Source organism: Onychostoma macrolepis, chromosome 06 (genome assembly GCF_012432095.1).
Source record: "Onychostoma macrolepis isolate SWU-2019 chromosome 06, ASM1243209v1, whole genome shotgun sequence".
Taxonomy (NCBI): Eukaryota; Metazoa; Chordata; class Actinopteri; order Cypriniformes; family Cyprinidae; genus Onychostoma; species Onychostoma macrolepis.
The window spans coordinates 18,174,671-18,188,753 of NC_081160.1; the positions used below are offsets into that span (position 1 = coordinate 18,174,671).

At 35.7% G+C, this 14,083-nt stretch overlaps 1 protein-coding gene across 14 annotated transcripts in view; it reads right to left on the minus strand.

The window, feature by feature from the left end:
- lrrc7 (leucine rich repeat containing 7) overlaps positions 1 to 14,083 on the minus strand; it is a 138,738-nt gene that overhangs the window by 15,341 nt on the left and 109,314 nt on the right. For 6 of the 14 annotated variants that reach the window (XM_058779931.1, XM_058779930.1, XM_058779932.1 and 3 more), the window contains 11 exons: positions 13,857 to 13,874; positions 12,124 to 12,253; positions 10,897 to 11,012; positions 10,293 to 10,362; positions 9,551 to 9,650; positions 9,337 to 9,461; positions 8,938 to 9,126; positions 7,697 to 7,819; positions 6,515 to 6,601; positions 2,282 to 2,393; positions 1,514 to 1,694 (listed from right to left, as the gene is read on the minus strand). In XM_058779931.1, the coding sequence (XP_058635914.1) occupies positions 1,514 to 1,694; positions 2,282 to 2,393; positions 6,515 to 6,601; positions 7,697 to 7,819; positions 8,938 to 9,126; positions 9,337 to 9,461; positions 9,551 to 9,650; positions 10,293 to 10,362; positions 10,897 to 11,012; positions 12,124 to 12,253; positions 13,857 to 13,874 (1,251 nt within the window). Of the gene's footprint in view, positions 1 to 1,513; positions 1,695 to 2,281; positions 2,394 to 6,514; positions 6,602 to 7,696; positions 7,841 to 8,937; positions 9,127 to 9,336; positions 9,462 to 9,550; positions 9,651 to 10,292; positions 10,363 to 10,896; positions 11,013 to 12,123; positions 12,789 to 13,856; positions 13,875 to 14,083 lie in introns of those variants that run through there. The other 8 variants (XM_058779940.1, XM_058779928.1, XM_058779927.1 and 5 more) reach the window with 7 other exon arrangements.

The following is a 14,083-nucleotide window of genomic DNA, read 5'->3' on the forward strand; positions in this document are numbered from 1 at the left end:
AGCCAGAGCCCTGACTTAAACCCAATTGAGCATCTCTGGAGAGACCTAAAAATGGCTGTCCACCAACGTTTACCATCCAACCTGACAGAACTGGAGAGGATCTGCAAGGAGGAATGGCAGAGGATCCCCAAATCCAGGTGTGAAAAACTTGTTGCATCTTTCCCAAAAAGACTCATGGCTGTATTAGATCAAAAGGGTGCTTCTACTAAATACTGAGCAAAGGGTCTGAATACTTAGGACCATGTGATATTTCAGTTTTTCTTTTTTAATAAATCTGCAAAAATGTCAACAATTCTGTGTTTTTCTGTCAATATGGGGTGCTGTGTGTACATTAATGAGGAAAAAAAATGAACTTAAATGATTTTAGCAATTGGCTGCAATATAACAAAGAGTGAAAAATTTAAGGGGGTCTGAATACTTTCCGTACCCACTGTATACATATTCAATGTGGTGCATTTAAAAAAAAACAACAACCGGAAGCCCCTGTAGACCCTCATGTCAAGGTCAATAAGCCTCTTATAATATAAAAAAACGACTTCTTCTTGGGACTGGATCTGCAACATTTGAGTATAGCCCAAATTTATTAGGTTATCACTACCCCGATCAGAACCTCATTGCTCTGTGTATTTTACTTTATTTTAGCTGATGCTTGCAAAATCTTTTTATTTCATATCTTCATGTAATGATGGAGATGAAATATTGAACATTAAATTTAACTGGGCCTACAATTCTCTTATTAGTCTAATTTATGTTTAAATTGAAAAGTGCAAGAAAAATATCGCTGTGGTTGATTGCCATCCTAATCAAAAAGATTTTCAATGTTTATAAAATTTTGCCTATGTAATACTTCTGCAAGGTTATTAAAACAGAAATCTCTCAAAGAACAGGCAGTAGGAGGAGTGATAATTTGAAGTTTTTCAGCAGTACTAATGTTATACAACTTTTACTGTGAGCAACAGAGATGGATTTTCAGCTGCACATTACTCAAGATGACAGCAAGAGGCATTTGAGTGACTTTGAACGAAAGAGAAATTGTGATGTGCGCAATAACACCCAAAAACACCCTCAGACCCCAGAGGGTTGAAAGAAACAATCGCACAGATAAGGCTCGCTTAGAATTGTCTTCAATTTTCTTGTTAATTAAAATGGACAAAAATATGAAATTTCAAATGAAAACCTTCAATCTAATAAAAAGACAAATAAGGCAGCAGATTTGTAACCTACTGTATATAACTGAAAACCAAATATTAAATGCAATTCTGTATTTCATGAATATTGCATGTTAATGAAAACAATGCAATTTATAGGTTACAACTGGCTTGAATAAATTTGGATTATTGCCAGAGATGATTATTGCAAGACTATTCCAGTGACACAATGTCCGTTTTGGGCCACCCAAATGTCGGTAAGCTGGATATCTATACTGTTTGATCAACTGTCATGTCATATGAGTGCACAGATGGTTTGTTAGTTCATATAAATGAATAGTGGCAGTGATTAAATTCTTGCCAACCTGTTGGTCCAGTGAGTCTGTGATGGCCCCTCTTTCCCAGATGTTTGCAGATTACTGACATTTCCAGGTGGGTTGGATGAGCCAGATGATCCCTGGGAGGGTGAGTAGTCTGAATAAGTGGCAGATGATCCGCTGTTGTTCAAACAATGCATTTTGTCCGGCTCAGACTCATCGGTGGACTCTGAATGCATTAAAAAGATAATAGGTACAAAGGTATACAAGGTAAAATAGTTTATATGCATGAAAAACGACTGTATTTTTGTCTAAAATAAACCCCAATTGTTATGCTTCTCACAACAACTGTGAATTCTAGTGTTCTCCAGTTCAATTACACAATGCATTTTAGGCTTTGCAGAAGGATTTTTTCATAAAAGAACTTTATTAATAAACATCAAAAGAGAATGAGCGGAAAAAATTCTGAGTTTAATGTTGTGATGAAATGGAGCTGCAAGTAATTTCTTCTGTATTGTGACATACATCCGAGTGAAACGGATTATTAAAAAAAATGTAGGCCAAGGACTTGATTTTATCTATTGGTTGTTGATTGGATGGAAGCAGATATGAATGTGTGCTTGCAGCCAATTATAAGGAGTTTTAGCAGACTGGAATACGTCACCAAAGAGACCATTTCACCGGAAGATCAAGTTTTGATATTTTTATTAAAAATAATGAGGTCAAAGAATGAATTGCTCTCAATAAGATCATCAACATACATTTAAAAAATATATTTCATGCTGACTTTAACAAGTCTCCGTCTTTCTTACCAACCTTTTTTTTCCTTGCCCAGTAACACAACCTTTGGTTTGTACATTGGTGGCTCTACCAAAGTCGGCCGCATGTCAGAAATTCGGATATCATTAGGGGAGCCTCCCATGGAGTCCTGGAAACACAAGTGTCAAATTCGCAGTGAACTAATAATATAAAGGAATGAAAAAAACACAAGGGGAGCGGGGTGTGGTTTCCCTGCAATTAAATTACAATCTTTCATTTAAAAAAACAAGATCGAGCAACACAAATTGTTTATACTAAAACTTATACTAAATGTCATTTATAATTCAATTTAAGGTAACAATGTCAACAAATGTAAATCAGCATCAAATTATATTGAAAACTGTTGCTGTACTAATTGCAAACTTTTTGGCTGTATGAAAATTTGTTTGCCTAATTGCATATTATATAAAACTCTATTAGGCATTAAGCCATTAAGACACACGTGACCGCATAAAGTTTCCAGTTTTAAAAATGTTTAAAAAAGGATCAGTTAACTAAAACATGAAATACCGCTGCAAAAACACATTAATGTAACTAGTATTTAGATTCTGTAAAGCTTTTACAGTATAGTGAAATGAGTAATTTTTTTGAATATGTTTAAACAATTCCTTTCTTATATTACAGTGACAGTTTCATGATTCTAAAATGCAAACACTGGCCTAAAATGACCTCGAAGTTAAACAAAGCTGAAGCTGAAAAATATATTAGAAGTAACAGAGTGTGATCTCACACCTCAACATCAAGTTGAGATTCATCATTAGTAATATATAGACTGTTATGATTCACAGGCCTTGTCCTGGCTTGTCTGGTCAAATCCCCCAGGAGCAAATCAGTTGCTTCCAGCTCTCTCACAGCTGTCTATGGCAAAACTCACACCTCTCAGACCTGACTGTACATCAGCAGGCTGGCTCACACAACCGGCAGCAGAGCAAGAGGAAAGTCACATATCAGAAGATTCTCTCAGAACAGCCGCCTCTCCCCTTTTCTGTCTTCATCTTGTCTTTTTTCTGCATTGCTCCCTCACAACGGGTCAAAAGAAATGTGACTGTTTAAATTGATGCGGCAAGCTAATGCTTTCATACTTGGATTAAATGAATTGTGAACAAAATTCAGCATGGGGGCCATTTGATGCATGTTGTGCAGTGTTCGAATGTTACAAAAGATTTTGGGGAGCCCAATATTTGGAATAAAAGAGCTCTTATACATTACCATTCCATATTTGGATTCAGTAAATAAATTAAAAAAAAAAAAAAAAAAATATATATATATATATATATATATATATATACAGGTGCATCTCAATAAATTAGAATGTCGTGGAAAAGTTCATTTATTTCAGTAATTCAACTAAATAAATTCAATGCACACAGACTGAAGTAGTTTAAGTCTTTGGTTCTTTTAATTGTGATGATTTTGGCTCACATTTAACAAAAACCCACCAACTCATGTATGTTCATTTACTGTATATGTACTCAATACTTGGTAGGGGCTCCTTTTGCTTTAATTACTGCCTCAATTCGGCGTGGCATGGAGGTGATCAGTTTGTGGCACTGCTGAGGTGGTATGGAAGCCCAGGTTTCTTTGACAGTGGCCTTCAGCTCATCTGCATTTTTTGGTCTCTTGTTTCAGGTCTGGTGAGTTTGCTGGCCAGTCAAGCACGCCAACACCAAGTTTTAACCAACTTTTGGTGCTTTTGGCAGTGTGGGCAGGTGCCAAATCCTGCTGGAAAATGAAATCAGCATCTTTAAAAAGCTGGTCAGCAGAAGGAAGCATGAAGTGCTCCAAAATTTCTTGGTAAACGGGTGCAGTGACTTTGGTTTTCAAAAAACACAATGGACCAACACCAGCAGATGACATTGCACCCCAAATCATCACAGACTGTGGAAACTTAACACTGGACTTCAAGCAACTTGGGCTATGAGCTTCTCCACCCTTCCTCCAGACTCTAGAACCTTGGTTTCCAAATGAAATACAAAACTTGCTCTCATCTGAAAAGAGTACTTTGGACCACTGGGCAACAGTCCAGTTCTTCTTCTCCTTAGCCCAGGTAAGACGCCTCTGACGTTGTCTGTGGTTCAGGAGTGGCTTAACAAGAGGAATACGACAACTGTAGCCAAATTCCTTGACACGTCTGTGTGTGGTGGCTCTCAATGCCTCGACCCCAGCCTCAGTCCATTCCTTGTGAAGTTCACACAAATTCTTGAATCGAAGTTCACACAAATTCTTGAATCGAAGTTCACACAAATTCTTGAATCGAAGTTCACACAAATTCTTGAATCGATTTTGCTTGACAATCCTCATAAGGCTGCGGTTCTCTCGGTTGGTTGTGCATCTTTTTCTTCCCCACTTTTTCCTTCCACTCAACTTTCTGTTAACATGCTTGGATACAGCACTCTGTGAACAGCCAGCTTCTTTGGCAATGAATGTTTGTGGCTTACCCTCCTTGTGAAGGGTGTCAATGATTGTCTTCTGGACAACTGTCAGATCAGCAGTCTTCCCCATGATTGTGTAGCCTAGTGAAACAAACTGAGAGACCATTTTGGAGGCTCAGGAAACCTTTGCAGGTGTTTTGAGTTGATTAGCTGATTAGCATGTCACCATATTCTAATTTGTTGAGATAGTGAATTGGTGGGTTTTTGTTAAATATGAGCCAAAATCATCACAATTAAAAGAACCAAAGACTTAAACTACTTCAGTCTGTGTGCATTGAATTTATCTAATACACGAGTTTCACAATTTCACACAGAGAACTTTTCCACAACATTCTAATTTATTGAGATGCACCTGTATATGTATGTGTGTATATATATATATATATACACACATAATATTTTTATTTATTTTTATTTTTATTCATAAAGGATACTTTATGTTGACCAAAAGGGCAGCTAAATTTCTTTTAGAAAATATTTTTATAAAAAATTACATATTATTATATATTCTTTTATAAACATAAATGTATAATGTTGGAAAATATTTTAAATAAATATTTTTAAATAAATGCTGTTATTTTGAACAGCAGCATTCATTAAAGAATCCTGAAAAAATATCAAATTAAGCAGCACAACTGTTTTCAACAGTGATAATAAAAAAATAAAAAAAATAAAAAAATGTTTTTGAACACTAAAACAGCATATTAGAATGATTTCTGAAGCACCATGTGACAATGAAGACTGAAGTAATGGCTGCTGGAAATGTAGCTTTGCCATCACAAGACAAAACTGCAATTTAAAATATATTAAAATATTTTATTTTATATTAGCTATTTTATATTGTTTTAAATATTTTAAAATATTACTGCCTTGCTGTATTTTAGATTAAACAAATGCAGCCTTAGCACATTTGATTGTAAGAGACAAAATAATAAATCCCCTACAGGACAAAAAATGTTGTTTGCTTTAAAAAAAAAAAAAAAAACCCCAAATCTATCCACCTTTTTCTTGCCGTAAAAATGGGCGCGGCCATTTGTAAATTCTATGGGTCTAGCTTCCGGTCTCATCCGCGTCCAGCTATTTTTAGCTGTACAAAATAGTTTGTTTTGCTGCTTGATATTGAAAATTTGTGTGTCTTACGATAATATTTTAATGTGTGATATATTATGAACACACTGGTTTGTAGTGCAAACAGTTTTACTGTTATTCTTCTCTGTTATTTATCTATAACGGCTAATGAACCAGAAGTCTCACCCATAGGCTTACTTCCGCGTTGAAGAAAAAGGTGGATAGAATCACAGAAATTAAGAGCTAACTGTGGTAACTGGAATCCCCCCCAACAGTATGTGCTGCTGACAAAGCATTGTGAGTAGTTATAATTTAATTTATTAATACTATTTTTTTTTTTTTTGCTTTTATAATATTTCTTATTTATTGTTTAATATTTATTAATATATTTGAAATTAGAATATTTCTTTGAAATGTAATAAAAACATAATAACAAATTTAAATGACACTTCAAGGCTGCTGGACAGTCTCCCCTTACCTTGAGTTTCGAGATATCTGGGGGACTATGATAATAACTTTGGGGTCTCAGTTCCATTTCGCCCCCTTGTAATTCGAACACTGACTTCATTACTTCATTATGGGAAACAAACCCATGCAAGTATTTAACAAATGTTTCACCCACAATGGGGGTGTCTGAAAAAAATGAATTGAATTTGCTTTGAAGGCAGTTGAAATGAGCCACCCCATATGTTCAGCTGCTTTTCTGCTGTCTTGTCTCTCAGCCACTTACTATGAGGCAGAAACAGGAAGAGGAAGTAACGGCCAGGCTCGTATTCTCTGGCTGTTGAGGCTTGGGAACGACGCGGTGTAAAGAAATCTAAGCAAAACAAACATACATACATATATACAAACAAACAAACAAAAATGGATTCTCATGGTCTAGAAAGAAAAGAATGTGTAAGATACATGAGGTTTATGGCACTGGTACTCCCAAGGTCCCGATAACCCTGATAATATTAGGAATATTTGGAGCTCCACAGTTTGGCCGGGGGGTCTCTGAGACCATGGGGGGAAACAGTGTGAGGCCAAGCTGCGATGGACACAATACACCATGCACTTGTATGCTATTCTAAACAAAAAGTTACTGCAAGCATAGAAAAGCCTGGCATCAATGAATGGATTATGAATGTAGCTGTGTTTTCATAATTCCTTGAGATTTATTATAGCTTACTCAAATCATCTTTGCATTCCTGAATTCAATTAATATTTTCATATAGGAACCTTTAATGGATCCTCTGAGTGTTCTTGACATTTCACGCTGACCTTTATTTCTGTTTACTAAAAGATTTCCAGCTGTATTCGGAGCAGTGCTACGGGATATAAAACTGAAGAGTTAAACACTGCAGGTCTAGATTTCTAGTAAATAAATAATTGTAGGGTATTTTAAAAGCGAGTTACTAAAAAATGAAGCATACTACAAGGTTACTGTGACATTCACTACTAATTGCACCAGCTCTCTCTAATATTCATAGGCAAAGTTAATGACTTGGTAGTTATTCTGTGTCCTAAACAACACTGGAGCTCTGGCTGTTGGGGAGGGGGTTTGCTGGCTGTGAGAGATGAAACATTTGCACTGATCTTTGTGGATTTTATCTCTGCAGGTTCAGCTAACCTTTAACAAACACTCTCAGCACTACTCAACACTCTCTATACACGCAACCGAACTGACTCAGACACCGAGGATGCAAATACCAGGCCTTCAAAAACAAAGAAACTACTGCCTGAATTTCATTACATACTCTCATCCTTCTGTTTTAAAATGATTGACTTTGGAAATCCCTTATGTGTTTTGTATATACAGTAATTTTCCATTATAACTGCTATGAAATGTTAAGGGGAGCTTAAAACAAGCTGCAACCCTGATACATTACTGTGCATAAATATTGCAATTAAAAGAGAAAACTTGTCATACTTCCGAGCTCTCGGTCAGATCCTCTTTGTCTTTGCGTTTTGGGATGTCAATGGCTGAGTTGAGGATGACACCTTGATCGGACATTGGTTGTTTCGAAAAGTCTTTGACCTCTCGTTCTGTCACCTACAAAGAACACACACTAATCTACAAGTGTCTCATGATTCAATGACAAAAAAAACTGTGATTCCAAAGTGATGGATATTCAAGCAATAAGTCATGAGAGGCTGTGCATTACAGTCATTGTTCATTTTACCATTTTACTGGCAAGAAACTGTAAAAAAATAAAAATAAATAAAAATCAAATAATAGTATGTGAGACAGTGGTAATATCATTGTGTTCCTATTGGTCAGTGTTAGAGGAGCTCAGCTTTGCCTGACAGTTGGCCTGCTTTAGACCAGGTTAGTTTCCCAGCATAAGTTGCCACAGTGACTAAGCTTGATCTAGGCCTATGTTAAATTTGCTTTATGGAACCAAATCATTTGACAATGAGTCAGACTAAATGAAATAAGCCAGGCTTATTTGGTTAACTTGTTTTATGAAACTGGCCTCAAGGCATTAAAAGCGATCATATGTTCTCCATTGCATCGAATCACATTGAGTTGAATCGAATCCAAATCAGATCGCACTGCATCGTAAAAAGGGGTGAATCGTATCGCATCGCAACGGTACCTGCTTCATATGTATCTTTAATGTATCGTATCGTTGGCTTTAATTATCATTAAATCGATGTATTATCATCATCATCATCATCATCATGTTAAAACTATTGCAATAAACTAAAACATGACTTAAAGATACACTATGTAACCTTTTTTGTTTAAAATCAACAAATTGATATAATGAGCAAGTACATCATGAGTCCTTCTTCCAAAACATGTTTTTTTTTTTTCTTCTTCTTAACCTGAATCACTATGACTATAATATGTGTTTATATTCTTGCGTGATTGGTCATACACATAAACAGAGAGTAGCAGCTTCGGCTACATGCAATTTTGTTTATTAACCACTAGAACCCCAAAAGTTACATAGTGTACCTTAAACTCTGGCACCCATAAACAACTTTAGGGTCCCTGGACCCTTGTTTAAAATCCTCAACAGCTTCAAATGTGGCTCGCCCAATCAAAATCCAAAGTCTGATCTATCCTTTTTATTAAAAAAAGCACTTTGTAGCCAAATTGCAGAGACATTGATCTATGAGCCCAGGTAGGCACTGTGATAAAATAAGACAAAGAAGCATTACCTCCTTAGGAGCAATGGGCCACTTGGGCTCATACTTGTCTTGGCTGTGGAGCTCCATATTGGTCCCAGAAGAACATTTTTCAGTGTTGAGGGGGTGAGAGGTTTTACCCACCAGGTTCTGCACTGACTTCACCATGTTCTTTAGGTCTTCTGGATAAGGGGTGGGATAGCGCTTCAGATTGATCTCAACCTGCAGATAGAGGGAAGAGGATTTAGCCCATATGGCAAAGATATGACCTTTTCTGATGCTTAAAGGTTTTTTTTTTTTCATAAATCCCAGATACAGCAGTGCCCCGGTTACATCTGATATTAACATCTGTGATCAGATCACCAGAGATGGATGCTAATACCAGGTAAATACAGGGCCAACAAGGTTCACATTTTCAATTCTTAAAGGGACCTTCACTTTTCCTGAGTTGTCCTCTTCTTCCTTCTTGTCCTCAAACTCAAATGCCACTGTCATCCTCTGCTGTCTCTGTTCCTCCCAGAGAGTGGGATTAAAGCTGTCACTGTCAGATTGGTAATCTGCAGCAGGGAAACGCACATCCATCCAGAAGTTTAAATTCAGTAAAATGTCAAATCAAAGAAAAGAGAAACGGTCGATTTATTCTTACCCTCATCGTGCCGGGGCTGCTGAGGAAACATGTAGTTGGTAAGGACTCTCTGTTTGGTCTCAGGGTGAGCCTCTGTTTGAAGGGGGATAAGGGCCTTGGACTGAATAACAAAAATAATTGTTGTAAATACAACTACCAAATCAAATGTATTAAATTGCAGTATGTATTTTGACCGCTTTTAACCACATTTCACAAATAATTAAATATAGTGGCCCCCTTAAAGTTTTTGGATGCATAAAAAAAAATTACAAATGTGTGAACATCTTGGAATTGCATCATAAAAATAATACTATCATAAAAATAACTGGGGCAACTGTACATTGTATTGTAATTTTAATGGTAAAACACATTATTTACAATGAACACTATAAGAAATCTAACAGGACATTTAATGTACTGTAATTTTAGTAAAATACTTCTTTGAATACAAAACTATGTTTTTGAAAGTTAAACAGTGGAAAAAGTCATCTTATTATCGTATTATATAAATATCAGTTAATAAAATATAAAAAAACTTTCTGTAAATTTAAGTTAAATCTGTAAAACCTAAAATGATGCTACCATATTTTCTTTTTTACAGTAAAGTTCTGACAACTACAGCTCCCAATTTTTTATTGTAAATTTCACAGATTTTTGTTTTTACTTTAACTGTTTATGCAATGTGGTTAAAAAGTGCTCCAAATACTACATAGTTACTGTATATACTTTGTACACAATTTAAAAAGGAGGTCCAGATAACAACCTGATTGTCAGATAACCAGAGTGCAGCAAGATCTTTCAATTTAGTGAAAGTGAAGGGAAGATTCCTTAACCTAAAACAGAACATAAAGAATTAGTTCATGAGAATTCAAAAAGGATGGATGGCAAAAAACAATTGAGAGTGTTATTCAGTGTAGTTAAAATGTTATGAAGACCTGTGGTGATTCTGTTCACTTCAGAAGCCCCATTAACTCAGGTACTCTAATGGCTATGCCACGTTTAGTCTTGGTTAAGTTTAATTACTCTGTTCCCAGATAATCACAGTCAGAGCATCTAAACTGTCCGCACAGCTCATAAAGAGCTTTCTTAATTAACCTGTGGGAAGGCCAGGCACTTTTCTGATGTCATGCCCCATTACTGTGCCATTATGGAAAATAATCAACACCGTCCTCACTGCTTTACATGAACCAATCAAGACTGTTCATCAAACCTATAACAGATTTGAAGAGGCACTTTTTAAACTTTAAGCAAATAATGCATCTCATCTTTTAATTCATTAAACAGTTTTGATCGTGTGTTGGTGTGAATGTTGACAAGTGCATGCACAGGGTGTAAAATGAAAAACAAAAACTGACATCAGGTGTTACCTATTGTCACTTAGATTGAGAACACGTAGCTTTGTCATCTGTCCAATTTCATCAGGCAGAAACTCTAGTTTATTGGAGCGCAAGGACATGACCGTAACATTCCTGCAGTTTCCAATCTGCAACACAGGAGAGGATATGATAGCTCGGGTGAAGTGCAATTTTGTCAGATTTTTTGTTGAATATCAGCATTCTATCTTTCTCTCAGGTAAAATGACTTGTATTCTGTCAATACAGCGAGTGGCGAGTGAAGGTCAGCAGGACATTTCCATGCATTTGGTTTAACAGGTTTAGGCTTTCCTGATTTTAGCCACTTCAGTGGATCTCAAAATGCGGTAGCCACAAATGTATGTATTATATTTCATTTAGATTTATCTGCAAGTTTAATATAGCTTTGTGTGTTGCACAGCAAGCATTGTTACTTTTGGATTTTGGTCACCCATTATACTACTGTTTGAAAGTTTTTGTTTTTTTTGTTTTTTAAAGAAAGTAATACTTTTTTCCCAGCACAGATACATTAAATTGATCAAAAGTGAATAAAGACATTCATAATGTTACAAAAGACTTCTATTTCAAATAAATGCTGTTTTTCTGTCACAGAATCCTAAAATTCAACACTGAAAATAATAAGAAATGTTTCTTGAAATCAGCATATTAGATGATTTCTGAAGGATCATGTGACACTGAAGACAGGAGTAATGGCTGCTGAAAATTCAGCTTTTATTTAAAATTGTAATATTTCACAATATTACAGTTTTGCTGTATTTTTAATTCAATAAATGCAGCCTTTATGAGCATAAGAGGCGTCTTTCAAAACCTCCCGACTTCTGAATGGTAGTTTAAGTTAACAATTTTTAAGTAAACATTTTTTTTATCAAAATAAATATATATATATATATATATAAAATATATGTATAATTGTTGGCAAGTCATTTCTAAGCCCTGTTGAAAAAAACTAATCAAATATTCCAAAATCGTCTAAGTTAACTAATTTTAGTTCGGCTGTTAAATGGTTTTAGTTCAGAAGTGTTGGTCTAAGTTATTGTTCTTAAATTTGTTTTTGGCAGTTTTAATGGTTTTGAGCTGGTTATTTAAACCGCCAACCATCTAAACTGACTTGGCTGGTTTAGGTTGTATTTTCAGCACAAAGAGAGGTAAAATGTATAGAGAATGTGCCTTTGATTTCCCTCATTATTAATACTGTAGAAAGTGCATAACACTAATACTCACCTCCCTGGGCAGCTCAATCAGGAAGTTCTCATCGGCTGCAAATGTCCGAAGACTGTGCAGGTAGCCAATGGTGGGAGGCAGGGATTCCAGTTCATTGCAGCTACAGTCAAACTCCTCTAAAAGTGATAAACTGGCAGATGTAAGAGAAAGCAGGTGAGGAGTGTGCAGTTATGCAGGGTCTCTTAATCCCTATTGAAAGCCTATTGAAAACACTTCATGAGATGAGAAGATAAATGCATACATCATGTGACGTCTCTTTAAAGGTCAGCAGATAAAGAAATAATTGCCTCTACTGTAGTGAATAACTCTTCTTCAAAAGGTTTAGAATTAAGGTTAAATAGCAGGTTTAACCAAAGTCTTAAAGGAATCGTTCTCTTATTTTTTGCTCACCCTCATGTCGTTCCAAACCCATATGATCTTCTTTTTGTACACACTTTTTTATATAATGAAAGTGAATGAGGATACAGGCTGTCAATCTGCAAAAAAAGTATCATAAATGTATTTCATAACAACCTGTGCACTATTTTTCAAGTCTTCTAAAGCCCTATAAAATCTTTGTGTGTGGAACAGACCTAAACTGATTATTTACTGAAAATCTTGCTATGTGTGTAGTGCATTCAGCCTCAATGATAATTCCAGGGGTAGGTAAATAGGTTTTCACAAATCTGTAGAAACATAGAAAAGATACTGGTAATTTTCTGCTAGAACATTACCTAAAACACTACTAATTAAATGCATAATTTAAAGTATGGGTAAAACAACTATGAAAAATCAATACAGAAAATTTCTTCATATAAACACAGTACATTGTACCCTGTTATACCAGTTAATTATGTTTGTTCTGCTATTTTGGAGCTTGACAGGCCCAGTTTCTGTTCATTCTCATTGGAAAAGAGCGACCGGTATTCACCAACATTTATCTTTTGTGTTCCACGGAAGAATATAAAGTCATACGGGTTTGGAAGAAAATGAAGGTGAGTAAATGATGAAAAGTAAACTATTCCTTTAATATGAAATTTACATTCTAACATCCCATTCAAATGTTTACAATGTGCAAACAAAATATCAAAGCTTAAGTAGATTCAACTTAAGTAGTATATCAGCGTCTATGGATCATATCATTTTAAGACAGGGAATAAATGAGTTTTGTTAATGGAAATGAGAATTATGAGTTATGTGGAACCATTGTCTCCACGTAAAAAAAAATTATGAATTAACAGAAGACATATTAAAGGGATTGATGATGAATTTACTAAATATGCTGCACTGCAATACAATTCTGGTGGTTGTATAAAGCACTAATCCTATGAAATACTGCACTCTTAAAACAAACCTTATGTTAGTTTATAACATTTACAATGATCTGGTATATGCCACAGTGTTTATTGAGTCAAATGAGTTTCAGTACTTTTAGTAACGGACCTCACGTTAGTCATTTAAAAACTTTTTTTCCCCTTGCAACCCTCCTGTATTTTGATTTTGTTCCTTAGTTTTCCCCCCTTTTCATCTTATTTGAATTGAATGAATTTGAAAGAGGTCAATGTATATTTGTTAAGCTAAGTAAGGTCATTAGTCCAACATTTGTTCTAGCAGACCGGTCCAGCTGGCCTTCCATATGCAGGGCTTTCATTGTGTCTCTTTAAGCGAGATATGGATGCAAAGGTATGCCCTTGCCTAAATAAACATGCTGTGGCAGACGTGTGGGGAATACAAACACTCGCTGGTCTACTTACCCGGTTTTGCCACGTGCACTGAGGTGCCCATTTAAGATGCATGTTTGATTAACACAACACACAGAACCGAGCAATGACAAACCAAGAAGAGAGATGCATGGAGTATAGTATCACAGGAATGAGGTAGTGGTGACAGCTATGACAAATGAAAAAGGCAGTCTGCAGAAAATATGTCCTAATTAACAGATGCTATGAAATATGGTATATGCACCTCGTCCCTGAATTTC